General features: G+C 45.4%; 1 protein-coding gene across 1 annotated transcript in view; it reads left to right on the forward strand.

The window, feature by feature from the left end:
* Nucleotides 1-8761, forward strand: part of TDRD9 (tudor domain containing 9) — a gene marked incomplete at its 5' end in the record, with an annotated part of 108532 nt that extends 99771 nt beyond the window's left edge. The window contains 2 exons of the mRNA XM_079698870.1: nucleotides 7105-7177; nucleotides 8457-8761. Coding sequence (XP_079554996.1) covers nucleotides 7105-7177; nucleotides 8457-8558 — 175 coding nt within the window. The 3' untranslated portion in view covers nucleotides 8559-8761. The remainder of the gene's footprint in view (nucleotides 1-7104; nucleotides 7178-8456) is intronic.
* Nucleotides 8762-14364: the final 5603 nt, after the last annotated feature.

A 14364-nucleotide genomic window follows, 5' to 3' on the forward strand; every position in this document is an offset into this window, starting at 1 on the left:
TGCAGTGCACAGGTCATCTGTGTGTTTGCACACAGTGAATGTGCCATGTGACCAGCAGCTGAGGGAAACCATGTTATAAAACATTAGAAGTGCTCATAAAGCTAAAAGAAATCACCCGAAATTGCATATGGGAAGGAGCGGCAGGTCACCAAGTTGGCAGATGCTCCCTGTTCTTACACAGCTCTGCTCTCAACAGCACAGGACGCCTTCTCGTCAGGAAGGACCAGTCACCTGGTGCTCCTTTGCCTCTCCTCATCCCACCTCTCTCTCCACCCCCGACGAGGGTGGCCGTGTCCCGACTTGCTGTGCTCTGGGTAGCAGTTCAGTGGTTTTAGTAAGTTTGCGGACTTGTGCTGACCATCACCACAACTCAGCTTTACAACAGGTCTGTCATCCCCAAAGTTCGCTTATAAATACCTTAGAACAGTTGTGGGGATAGTCACACAGATCTGTAAATTTACTAAAATTGTTAAATTGTGTACTTAAAACTAATTAGTTCATGGTACGTACCTCAATAAAGCTGTTTTTAGAAACACAAGTTCTTAGGTTTGTCAGCAACTCCTGTTCCTACCCCCACTCCGGGCTACCACTGAGCTGCTCTTGGTCTCCATAGATTTGCCTTCTCTGAAAATTTTATATAAATGGCATAATTTTTTTTTAATCTGGCTTCTTTCATTGAGCATAATATGTTTGAGGTTCATCCGTGTTTTAACATGTTTGTTCTTTTTAACAACTGAATAATGCTCCACTGTTTGTGTATGCCACATTTCCTTTATCCATTCACCAGTTGATGAAATGTTTGGATTGTTTCCGGTATTTGGCTGTTATGAATAATGCTATTCTGGAAAGTTATGTAAAGTCTTTGAGTGAACATATATTTTCTTCTCTTTTCGGTAGATATCTAGGAGTAGAATTGGTAGGTTGTATAGTAAGTTTATGTTAATTTTTTAAGAAGTGGACAAACTGTTTTCCAAAGTGACTCACATATTACATTCCCACCAGCAACATATGACAGTTCCAGTCTCTTCACATCCTTGCCTGCACTTGGCATTGTCAGTGTATTTTTTATTGTACTTAATCTAGTGGAGTTATGGTAGTATCTTATTATGGTTTTAATTTGCATTTCCTTAATAACTAATGATATAAAAGATCTTTTTATATCCTTATTAGCCAATCATACACCTTTTCTGGTGAAGTATCTTCAGATATTTTCTGTTTTTTTTTTTTTTTTTTTTTTTGAGCTTCGCGGGCCCCTCACTGCCGTGGCCCCTCCCGCCGTGGAGCACAGGCTCCGGACGCACAGACTCAGCAGCCATGGCCCACGGGCCCATCCGCTCCGCGGCATGTGGGATCCTCCCGGACCGGGGCATGAACACGCGTCCCCTGCGTCGGCAGGCGGACTCCCAACCACTGCGCCACCAGGGAAGCCCTTCCCTGTTTTTTAATTGGTTTGATTGTCATCTTATTGAGTTGTAGAAATTCTTTATAAATGCTAGCTAAAAGTCTCTTCCGAGTATGCAATTTGCAGATATTTTCCCCATCGCATAGCTTGTCTTTTCATTTTCTTAATGGTGTATCCTAAAGAATACATGTTTTTAATTTTGATGGTGTCCACTTTAGCTTTTTTTAAATTCTTTTTATGGTTTATGCTTTTGGTGTTATATCTGAAAAACCTTTGCTAAACCCAAGGTCACAGAAGAGTTTTCTCCTCTGTTTTCCTCTAATTCTTATATTTACTTATGGTACTGAGGTCTTTGATCCATTTTGAGATGATAGTTGTATATGGTGTGACGTGTAAGAGTCTTAAGTTCATTTTTTCACATATGAACATCCAGTTGTTATAACATCATTTGCTGAAGAACCCCCCTCTGAATTGCCTTGGCACCTGTCAAAAATCAATTGGCCATAAATGTAAAGGTTTATTTTTGAACTTCCTATTTTGTTCTATTGATTTATGTCTCTCTTTAATAGTAATTCTTGAAATTGGGTAGTGTTAGTCCTCATATTTTGTTCTTCTTTTTCAAAGTTGGTTTTTTTTTTTTTTTTTTACTATTTTAGATCCTTTTCCTTTCCATATAAAATTTAAGATGGGCTTGTCATTTCTACAACAAACCTTGGCAGGGGTTGTGATGGGGATTGTACTGAATCTGTAGATCAGTTTGAGGAGAATTGCCATCTTAACAGTATTGAGTTGTCCTATGCACCGAGCCAGAATGTCTGTTAGATATCCTTTAATTTCTCTTAACACTTTTTATGGTTTTCAAGTGTGCAGAATTTTGTTAAATTATTTCTATTTTAGTCTTTTTGATGATATTGTGAGTTTAAATTGTTTTCTTTATTTTTGCATTGTTCATTGCTAGAAATGAACAATTGATTTTTATATATTGATCTTTTATCCTGTGACCTTGTTAAACCTGTTTGTTAGTGCCAGTAGTTTTTGTAGATTCTTTAGGATTTCCTACATACAGGATCATATCTATGAATAAAGACAGTTTTACTTCTTCCTTTCCAATCTGTACGCTCTTAATTTCTTTTTCCTGTTTTATTATACTGGCTAGAACCCTCTGTATTGAGCTGTTCCCAGTTTTGGGGAGAAAGCATCGTTTTTCACTACTAAGTATGTTAGCTGCAGGTTAGCTGCAGGGTTTTTGTAGAGGTTCTTTATCAGGTTGAAGGAGTTCCTTTCTATTCCTAGTTTGCTGAGAGCTTTCATCAGGAAAGGATGTCACATTTTGCCAAATGCCTTTTCTGTGTCTGTGAGATAATCATGGTTTTTTTTCTTTTATTTGATTTGTATGGTATATTACATTAATTGCTTTTTGATTGTTAAAACTAGCCTGCATTCCTGGGATGAATTCCACATAGTGTGTAATTCTTTTTATAAACTTGTTTTATTTTTATTTATTTATTTTTAAAATTTATTTTTATTTTTGGCTGTGTTGAGTCTTCGTTGTTGCGCGTGGGCTTTCTCTAGTTGCAGCAGGCAGGGGCTACTCTTCGTTGCAGTGCGCGGGCTTCTCACTGCGGTGGCTTCTCTTGTTGCGGAGCTCTAGGCGTGCAGGCTCAGTAGCTGTGGCTCGCAGGCTCAGTAGTTGTGGCACACAGGCCTAGTTGCTCTGCGGCATATGGGATCTTCCCGGACCAGGGCTCAAACCCGTGTCCCCTGCATTGGCAGGCGGATTCTTAACCACTGTGCCATGAGGGAAGTCCCTATAAACTTGTTTTATAGCAAACAAGTTAAAGGTTTTTAATAGGTTTTTGCTAAAGCTTTTTCATCTGTGTTCATGAGGGTTATTGGTTGTAGTTTTCTTGTGATATCTTTGTCTGATTTGGTAGCAGAGTAGTACTGGCTTCATAGAATGAGTTAGGAGGTGTTTCCTGCTATTTTCTGAAAGAGTTTATGTAAGATTGATATTATTTCTTTAAATATTTGATAGAAATTGGTAATGAATCATTTGAGCTTGGACTTCTCTTTGTGGGGAGATTTTAAATTACTAATTAGATTTCTTGTGTTATAGGTCTATTCAGATTTTCTCTTTCTTCTTAAGTCAGTTTAGCTTAGCTAAAGTTTATTAATTCTGTTGACCTCTTTAAAGAACTAACTTTTGGTTTTGTTGATTTTTTCCCCCTAGTGTTTATCTTTTTTCTGTTTCATTGATGTTCACTCTCATAATGATTATTCCCTTACTTCTGATTGCTTTGGGTTTAGCATGCTCTTTTTCTAGTTTCATAACTTAGAAGCTTAATTATTGTTTTGAGACCTTCTTTTCTGTTACAGACATTTAAAGCTATACATTTCTTTCCGTTACTGTTTTTGCTGCATCCCATACTTCTTGATTTGTTGTATTTTGATTTTTATTCTTTTTAAAATATTCTCTAGTTTCCCTTGTGATTTCTTCTTTGATGGGTTATTTAGAAGTATATTGTTTAATTTTCAAGTATTTTGGGATTTTTCAACTTTTTAAAATGTTGTTGATATATAATTTATTTCTGTGTAGTATTATACATACTTTGAATGATTTCAGTCTTTCAGAATTTCTTTTAAAACTTATTGAGACTTATTTTATGGCCTGACATACAGTCTTTCCTGGAAAATGGTCCATGTTCACTTGAGAAGAATGCATGTCTATTGTTGGGTGGGGTGTTTTGTAGATGTTGGGTGGATTGAGTTGGTGTTCTAGGACTCACTGTCTTTGCTGGTTTTCCCTCTAGTTCTGTGAATGTTGAAACTGTGATATTAAAATTTCTAACTAATTATTGAGTTATTTCTTTTTTCAAGTCTGTCAGCTTTTCTTTTATGTCTTTTGGGGCTCTGTTAGACACGTTTATGTTTATAATTTTTGTATCTTTCTGACGTATTAGCCCTTTTGTCATTATGAAATCTCTCTTTTTTTTTTTTTTTTTTGTGGTACGCGGGCCTCTCACTGTTGTGGCCTCTCCTGTTGCGGAGCACAGGCTCCGGACGCGCAGGCTCAGCGGCCAAGGCTCACGGGCCCAGCCGCTCCGCGGCATGTGGGATCTTCCCGGACCGGGACACGAACCCGTGTCCCCTGCATCAGCAGGCGGACTCTCAACCACTGCGCCACCAGGGAAGCCCCTCTCTTTTTATTCTAGTAATATTTCTTGTTTTAAAGTCAATTTTGTCTGATATTAATATAGCTACTCTGGCTTGGTTTTGTTACTGTTTGCATGGCATATCTTTTCCTATCCTTTTACTTATAACCTATTTGCATCTTTGATTTTTTTTTTTTTTTTTTTTTGCACGGTACGTGGGCCTCTCACCGCTGTGGCCTCTCCCGTTGTGGAGCACAGGCTCCGGACACGCAGGCCCAGTGGCCATGGCTCACGGGCCCAGCCGCTCTGCGGCATGTGGGATCTTCCTGGACCAGGGCACGAACCCGTGTCCCCTGCATTGGCAGGCGGACTCTCAACCACTGTGCCACCAGGGAAGCCCTGCATCTTTGAATTTTTAAAAATGATTTTTCTGCCCTATTCCTGCTCTCCTCTCCTTTGGGACTCCCATTTTACATGTTTTTGTGTACAATTGATGTTGTCCCACTGGTCTCTGAGGCTCTGGTCATTTTTCTTCAGTCCTTTTTCTCTCTGTTGTTCAGATTAGTTAACTTCTATTGATCTATCCTTAAGTTTACTGATTCTTTATTCGTCCATCTCACACCTACAGATTTTGGTCTCCTATGTAAGGAATTTTCCATTTTAGTTATTGTACCTTTCAACTCTAAAATTTCTCTTTGGTTCTGTGTATAGTTTTAAATTTTTATTGAGATTATCTTTGAGTCATTACCATCATATTTTCCTTTATTTCTTTAAACATAGTTTGCTTTAATTCTTTGTATATACTTGCAGTGACTTCTTTAAAGTCTTACTTGCTAAAACCACATCTGAGTCGACTCAATCAGCTTCTGTTGGCTGTTCTTTTTTTTTTATTCCTGAGTATGGGTCACACATTCCTGTTTCTTCACAAAATATCTCATAATTTTTGCTGAAAATTGGGCATTTTAGATAATGTAGTGTATTAATGTAGGGTTTTGATTACTCCCTGCAGAATTCTGCAGAATCAGTTTCCCCACCATGTTGTAAGGCCACTAATGCCTGTTTTTTAATTCTCCTTTTTATTTTTCAGCCTGGCTTGTTAGGGGTCATCCTTGTGTCTGCATTGCTTAGTGCTCAGCCAATGATTAGTGAGAAGTTGTGCTTAAATACCTAAGACATTAAGGCTTCTGCCCTCTGCTGGTGGGTCTCTGTGTGGGTCAGGTAGTACATCCAAAGTTCAGGCAGTTTTGAAATCTGGCTTTTATTTCTTGCCAGGGCTTTCCTGTGTGTGCATGCCACCTTCCCGTCGGCCAGGGCTGTGTGGCAGGCCAGGGGCCTTCGTAGGTCTCTGCTGCATGTGTGTGTGCAGCTTCTCCATCAGCTAGGGAATGTGTGGTGAGCCCGAGTAGCCTCTGTGGCACTCGTTTTCAGGATCTCCCTCTTGCATTTCTGGATTGTCAGCTGGTCTGTTGCTGGCCCCAAGCAGGACCAGGGCCGAAGGCTCCCAGAGCTGTGGGCTTTCTCCATCTATTTCCTACTGAGTTTGCCATTTTTACTGACAGTGCTGCCAGGCATGAGGGTTTTTACCCTCTGCTCCAAATCAAGTAAATTCAGTCTGGCAGTGAAGATGCCTGTTTTCACCCTGGGAACACTAGAGTGCCAGGTTGAGCTGGTGGGGTTGGCGTGAGTGGTGGGTGGGAGTAGCCCCACCCAGGCATGAATTCCACAGACTCCACTGTTGTTACCTGGAGTTCAGCAGTTTTTTGTGAATGAATGCTTCTGAATTTGCTTTTGATTAATATCCAGAGTCTTCAGGCATGTTTTTTTGGACGATTTTGTCTAGTTTTATAGTTGTTTGGGGGTGGTGGTGCAAGAAGATTTGCAGACTTCTTTACATTCTTATTGCTAGAATTCTCTATCTATGCCTTTTTAAGCTGATGACATTTCCAACTTGTCATGGCTGCTTAAGAATAAATGGTATAAAAGATCTTCTTACATTTCCTAGAACTTGACTCAGTAACCCAGGTGATGTGTGGTAACGGAGCAGCCTCCACTGGTTACTAGGGGAACACAGAAAACAAGGGTCAGTCTTATAGACCCACGTTGCTCCATTTTTTTGTGTTTTTGAATGTATAGGGGGTTAAAATATTCTCTGATCATAATTACATAAATTTTGACCTTTAAGAAACTTATTGGAGGGCTTCCCTGGTGGCGCAAGTGGTTGGGAGTCTGCCTGCCGATGCAGGGGACACGGGTTCGTGCCCCGGTCCGGGAAGATCCCACGTGCCGCGGAGCGGCTGGGCCCGTGAGCCACGGCCGCTGGGCCTGCGCGTCCGGAGCCTGTGTTCCACAACGGGAGAGGCCACAGCAGTGAGAGGCCCGCGTACCGCAAAAAAAAAAAAAAAAAAAAAAAAAAAAAAAAAGAAACTTATTGGAGTTAGAATTCTGAGGGAAAGTACATAGGATTTAAATCTCGTTTTAAAAATCACAGTAGTGTTTTCAATTACTAATGTATAATTAAGGTGACTTAAGCTCTCTTTTTTTAAATTTTAGTTTGTTCTGTCCGTTGAAACCAAGAGAGAAGATTGTTCCTAAGTGTCATGAAAAGCCATATGAGTGGAATCAGGTGAGTGAGAAATAGGTGGCCATGTGAGCAGCCTACCACCAGGATTGATGGGAACAGAACTCTTGATGGATTCAGGGGCTCCAACAGGGTTGGTGGAGGATGCCCGGGGAGCAGGGGGAGCCTGGTGGCAAAGTGCGTGGTTCTTTGGTTAACGGGGCAGGGTCACAGGCCACACAGGCTGTTTCTGGATAGTATACTCTATGTAATGTCTTGGTGAAAAACTAGACCTCAGGCTAATTATCCTTTAATTTTGGATAAAACAGGTATGAATGTCTGGATTAGCTTTTAGGGTACAGTGGTTGTTTTTGGAGTGGCTTGGAGACATCCAGCCTCTCACTGTGCCCTCACATGGCAGAGAGAGTGGTGTCTCTCTGGTGTCTCTGCTTATAAGGGCATTAATCCCATCCTCATCCCGTCATGGGAGCCCCACCATCATGACCTCATCTGACCTGAATAACCTCACAAAGGCCTCATCTCCAAATACCATCACATTGGGGATTTGGAAGACACAGTTCAGTCCATAGCAGTTGTGAAGTAGGGCAAACGGCCCCTATTGGGCACCTTGACATTTCCTGTCTGTAAGATTTAGAGTAAAATGTGATTTCAGGAAAGGAGCTCAGGGAGGAATTTGAAGCTTTAATCCTAGAGCCAAGGATGTCTTTATAAATAAACCAGCTGGGCCACTAGTTCCTCATCCCTTTGGCAGTGGAAGTAGGCTACCACCCCTGGAGATGGTGTTTTCCCACTCTGAGTCTGGAAGTTACTTCTGCTGCAGAATGTTCCTTCTCTCCATGTGCTCCATGACTGTTTCCCCCCGTTAGAGCCCTGAGGACCAGTCCCTGGAGCCAGCTCCATCATGTGCACAGAGCTGTGCCCCAGCCACCTCTCCTACAGCCTCCATGGCGGTGTTTGAAGCTAATAGCAGGGCTTAATTTGAAAGCAGAATTTCATTCTGAGGTTGATGTGGTTTAGAAAACTTACATGCTTTAATGCCTCTGTTCACGTTTCCTGTTCACAATTACATAGGAAGGAATGTATGGGAGATTTCTGGGTAAAGATTGCCATATTATTAGGATGAATTTAAAGATGAAATAGCAGATATATAGTATTTATTGTTGTGAGAATAGAGAAGCTTTCTGTAAATATTTTTGGAAAATTAAAAGAGTAGTTTCTGCCATCTTATGTGTCTATGTGTATGTGTGTGTATAATTTTATTTGTTTTACTTTATGTCTAGAAAAGTCCCATTGCAGAGCCTGACTGGTCCTTTTGCCCCGATAGGTTGATCTGACGCTGGTGATGGAGCAGGCGGACTGGGAGAGCAGCAGAGGGAAGAACACCTTTCTGTACCAGCTGCACAAACTGATTGTCCTCAGTCCCTAGACGGGACGCAGGCTGTCCCCAGCCCTCCTGGGGGCCACAGAGGCCTGTTAAAGGCTCCACCCACAGGCTGCCTCCCTCTGTCCACCCTGTCTGAAAGGCCTTCTCAGTCCCGGTTCCTTTCCCCTTCGGGTGGTGGCTGGAGAGTGAAAGATTGGGAAAAGTCTAGTCTTTTCTAGAAACAGAAGATCACTGTATTAATAAACATTTTGGGACAAATCATTCTGAAAGAAGACTTCATTTGGAAAAAGAGCTGTATTTTGCTTTCAATTTACTAAGGTAAATATAAGTGGCTAATCTTTCATTAAGGTTCCAGAACATGCTTGTATGTTCTATTTTGTTACAGTGATTTAAACATGGGGCACAGGAGAAACCAGGGCTCCCAGTTTACCACAAGGGGAAAGCTGTGTGTTTTTTTCAAAACCATGTGGCATTTTCTAATTTTTTTTCCATGAAGGAAAATACCTAATTTTGGTAAAACTACTTCCGTTTTGTATATTTTAGGTTTCTACTTAAGTTAAATCTTAGTCCACGTTTTGGAAATTAGAGAGCTTACCTGGTCACTAGTATATCTATGTTAAAACAATGAAAGCATTAGACTAAGTTTGTTTCTGACAGTTATTAGAGGAGATTAAAAGGTATTTCATTCTGAAAAAAATCCAAATTTCTAAAACTGATAAAGGAATATAGACTTCTTTTTAAAAGTCAACTTTTGTCAGACAGGGTTTCACCAGAAAAGCAGAGCCACTGTAAATGCAGCAGTAAATGAGATCTGAGTCAGCTCTTACATGAGCGCGACAGAAGCTGGAGTGAAGGTCTGGAAGGGCCAGTGGGCGGATCGGAGAAATGGTCCACCTGAGCCAGCTGCTTACAGGCGGACGTTTGAGGCTTGTGAGAGCACACATATTTGGTCAGCAACGTGGGGTCATGACCAGGAGCTCAAGTAGAGAACTCGAAAACCACCCCGTCTAGGGGAGCCTCTGTAAACTGGGGGCCCGGCCAAGTGCTGTGCTGGGCCGGCAGCCAGGAAGCCCGCTGGATGCTGAGTGTGCCAGCAGCAGCGGCTGCGCCCGACACGACCATCTGAGCACATGGCCCCCACTTCACCTGTGCCCCAATCTTGCTCAGCTGCTTCTGAGGCAGCTCAGAGCGGAAGCATTCCAGTGGGGGGGTTTCTGGGGAATGCGCTTCCCACCTTATGCAGGAGGTGGTGCTACCAAGCTAGCAACACACCATCCTTTGTTCAACTTTAAGGTTAAGATTTCACCTGCCGGGCTTCCCTGGTGGCGCAGGGGTTGAGAGTCCGCCCGCCGATGCAGGGGACACGGGTTTGTGCCCCGGTCCGGGAGGGTTCCATGTGCCACGGAGCAGCTGGGCCTGTGAGCCATGGCCGCTGGGCCTGCACGTCCGGAGCCTGTGCTCCACAGCGGGAGAGGCTGCGGCAGTGAGAGGCCCGCGTACCACAAAAAAAAACCAAGTTACTTAGTAAGTAATGCATATCCATGATGTGAAATGAAAAGGTTTTAAAGGGAAGGTAGGAAAAGTCTGTCTTCCCATCCCACCAGCACCGAGGTCTCCTCTGAGGCGGCTGTGGTTTCTTCATTTGCACAGTCCTTCAGCGGGTGTTTATTGAGCACATACTGTGCCCCAGGCACCGGGGCAGGTGCTTACGGACACTGACACCCTCACGGAGCTGACCTCAGAGTGTGTATAGGCACAGGACGGGCAACCAGGCAGGCAGTGGGAAGAGCTGTGAAGTCAGTTGAAGGAACCGAAGGGATGGGGCAGGAGGGGCCTGCTGTCTCTAAAGGCCCCGGTGGTAAGTGTCCTAGGCTCTGCGGGCCACGTGGCGTCTGTGCTGCCTGTCAGCTCTGCAGGCGTAGCTCAGAAGTTGTCGTAGGTGATACTTAAACAAATGAGTGAGGCTGCATTCCAGAAAAACTTTATTTATAAAAACAAGTGTCAGACCATGGTTGTGGTTTGCTGACCCTGCAGTAGAGGGCGGGGGCAGGTGCAGGGCAGTGACACTGTCCTGTGGGCAGCGGTCAGGGAGAGCCTTTGCGATGGGGGGACAGCAAGTAGAGATCCCATCTGGGGATATTGGGGAAAAAGGTGTTCTGGGCAGAGGAAACTGTGCCCAGGCCCTGTGGAAGGAGCACATGCTTGGTGTATTTGGAGAGCCAGCCAGGAGGCTGGGGGCAAGGATGGTTAGGAGGGGACATTAGACAGAAGCCAGGTCTGGGACCGTGGGGCAGAGTCCAGCTTTTATTCTGAGTGAGGTGGCGGGGCTCACCGAGGGGCTGGAGCAGTAGTATCGTGCCTCAACTGATTTTCTGAGAAAGACCATCCTGGCTGCTGCATGGGGCACAGGGTGAGACACTGGTGCTGAGAGCAGGTGGCTGGACTGGGGTGTGTTCCAGAGGGGAAGGGACACGAGGGAAGAGGGTTGGATTTGAAAAATCAGAGAGGAAGAACATTCTCGGGACACCAGTGTAGTGGGCTGAACTTCCCCTCAAAGCTGTGTCCACATCTTAACCCCTGGGACTCTCTGTAAATGTGATCTTACTTGGAGAAAGGATCTGATTAGGTAAGTTAAGGATCTTGAGATGAGAAGATCACCCTGGATTTAAGGTAGGCCCTAAAGCAGATAACCAGCATCCTTATAAAAGACACATAGAGGAGGACCCAGAGGGAAGAGGCCATGTGAAGATGGAGGCAGAGATTGGAGCAATGTGGTCATGAGGCAATGACCACCCGGAGCCACCAGAGGCTGGAAGAGGCAGGGGGAATCTCCCCTAGAGCTGTGGGAAGAGTGGAGCCCTGATGGCCCCTTGCTCTCAGACTCCTGGCCTCCAGAGCTGTAGAGAATCCACTTCTGTCGTGTCAAGCCCCCCAGTGTGTTACAGCAGCCACAGAAAGCTAAAAAATGGACACAACCGTCATCTTTATAAGATCTAACACGGGAAAAAATGGCTCCAAAGAAATCCCACAGTGACAGAAGCTCTGACTAATACAACTGTAGATAGAACACACCTCCCCAAACATTCTCTGTTTAGAAAATTGCACAGGGAATTACACAGATTTAGTGAAATTCATTCCAGAAAATACTTTTTTCAGTGAAAATTTTCATTGTTGATATGATGCTAATTAATGTGTTTTAGCTTCACAAACACTGTGTCCGAATGGTGTCAGAATGGCAGGCGAATGCCTCGTAGCTGAAGCTTCCTGCCTGATGTCTAGTTGCCGCCCCTCCTCCCGTCCTCTGCCCTGTGGCATGCACGTCACCTCAGTGCTCAGATGCCTCTGGTCCAGCCTGGACGTGCCTTTGGCTGTCGTGTCACCACACAACCTTGCAGCCCGGGTCCCAGTGCCACGGGGCTATTTCTCATCATTTCCTGAGCATTGCATGTACTTGGATATTCTGTCTGTGCACACAGTGTTCCTTCTGCCTGGACTGACTGCTGCCCCTGCTTGCCCCTGGTGAATTCCTCCTCTGCCTCTGTACACCCCCAGCGGTGCCCCTTGTACTGCAAAGCTGTCCGTAAGTCTCTGGACAGAATTAAGTATCCCGTTTCCTGGGTGGTCCAAGCATCTGCTTATGCTACCAGAATTAAGTAGTTCATTTATTCCACAAGCATTTTTGGATTGCCTTTTGAGGGGTTAGGGTTAAGTGACCCCACCCCTTAGTAAATGCTAAGAGAGGGGTTTCACATTATATGTCTCTTAAGGGTAGAGTCTGTATTAATTTCTGAATCTGAAATACCTGACACCTACTTGGTATTCAAATACGGTTTGAATAGAACCCACCACAGTCTGGGGAGGGAGGGAGGCATCGGCATACTGTCAGGAGGGGAGGGGCTGAGGGGTGGCCCTGTGTTTAGAGGAGCAGGAGGACCACGGGCGGGGGTGGAAGCCACGGGCACACACCAAGACGGTGCTCCTGCCTGTCCAGGCTTCTCCAGCAGGGAAACCCGACGGCGCTGGCCAGTGCATGTGCCTCGAGGCAGCTGGCAAAGCCACCTCCTGTCACGGGGCTTATTGCCATGGAGATGTCAAAGTGCTGTGTTCAGATGTAAGAGTGACTTGCTAAATGTGAAGTGGATTAGTGAATCACAGCAGTTCTGACTTAGAAGTGCAGGAGGAGATTATCAACGTAAATAGTTTTAGGAAGAGGCAGCTTTCTGAGCAGGTGGATACCTGCTGGCGCCAGGCACAGGGCGCTAGAGATAGAAGTGAAGGAGGCTTCCTGCCCGCAAGAGCTCACGGTTCAGTGAGGAGACAGCGTTCAGGAGGAGCGCGGTCTGTGTTGTCACGGGGCGGCCGGGGTCGCAGGGGGCTCTTGTCGAGGGCGGGCCTTAGCCTAGTGCAGGTGGGCGTGGGGGGAGGCTCCCCGAACTCGGCATTTCTGCTGAGCTTTGAGGGCAGGTGGAGAGTCTGATGAGGAAGCCGGTTGGGGCCCGGAGGGGCAGCTGTGTGAAGATGCTGGAACGCCTGCACGGTTGGGAGACTGACCGGTTCTGGGAGGCTGAGCGGTTCTGGAAGGTTCTGGAAGGCCCAGGTGTAGGATCGAAGGCAGGGAGACTAGCCCGAGGGGAGACTGAAGGGGTGGGGAGCAGCTGTTGTTCTGTCTGCCCTGCAGTACCTCCCCGACCCTGTCCTGAGAACTGACACTGGACACCCCCTTCTGAGTATTGCTTCTCCTCCCAGGCCATCTGTGTGGCGGGCCCCGTATTGATCCAGAAGTGGGCACCTGCCTTCACTGGACCACTGTGCCCGTCAGGTTTTTAAATTGGAGATCAGGGCGTCAGGCCACTCTCGAGTGGCTGAAACGAGAAGGCCTGAAGCTCTGGAGTTCTCTTCTGTGGGGAGAAGGCCAGCCTGCTGCCTGAGTGATGGCTGAAGCCATCATGTCCAGAGAAGCAGGGATGAGAGGGGCAGGGGAGCTTGAAGGACATTTGAGTCCTTTGTTCTGGCCTCAGTCCTGCCCCTGGGGTCCATGACACCGTCCAGAAGTCTAATAATAAACTCTACTTGACAGGTAGGCTGGTTCAGGTTGGGGTTTTGTCTGAGAGAATGCCAGCAGACAGTGGAGTGTGGGGTTTTATAACGAAGGCAGCGCCTGCCAGCGAGGGGTGTTAAGCAGAGCAGTGGCATGATAACGTGTGAACTTTAGACAATTCCGGCTTCAGGGGGATGAATAGATGGAATGAATAGGAGCAGAAAGTGATGAGGCCAAAGACCGGGAGAACGGCTGCTCGGGCAGGAGGAGGGGACCTGCCGGGACCGAGGCCGACAGTGGAGCTGGGGAGAGAGAGAAGAATGGATTTTCAGACCCCTGAAGGAGGTAGGCTTGATGTATAACTGAGTGATGAACAGTCTTCTGGGGTGACCTTTAGGGTTTAATTTAGATAATTGGTTCAATGGTGACATCTTTTGCCAGGAAAATAAAGAACAGGTTTGGTGGAATGGGGAAGACTATGGACTTGAGCTTGAATCACCCATGGGTAGTTGAGCAAAGATGTATAAGAAGCCGTGAGGTGTCTGGAGGTCAGGAGAGGCATCTGGGTGGAGGGAAGGGTCTTGGATGGAGCAATTTACAGGTGGTCACTGAACTATTTTATTTTTTCTCTTAGAATTTAATTTCCAAAACGTCTGCAATTCCATCATGTGTCACCATCTTGGTGGCCACCAGCATCTCTGACCCAGTAACTTCCTGACCCAGTCTCTCCGTGGCTTCTGTTTTTCCTCCTTTTCTGCCCATTCTTCCTTTTAGAAGGAGGGATCCAATCATAAAAGTCAGTGTTCCACA

The sequence above is a fragment of the Hyperoodon ampullatus genome (assembly GCF_949752795.1).
Source record: "Hyperoodon ampullatus genome assembly, chromosome: 3".
NCBI lineage: Eukaryota > Metazoa > Chordata > Mammalia > Artiodactyla > Ziphiidae > Hyperoodon > Hyperoodon ampullatus.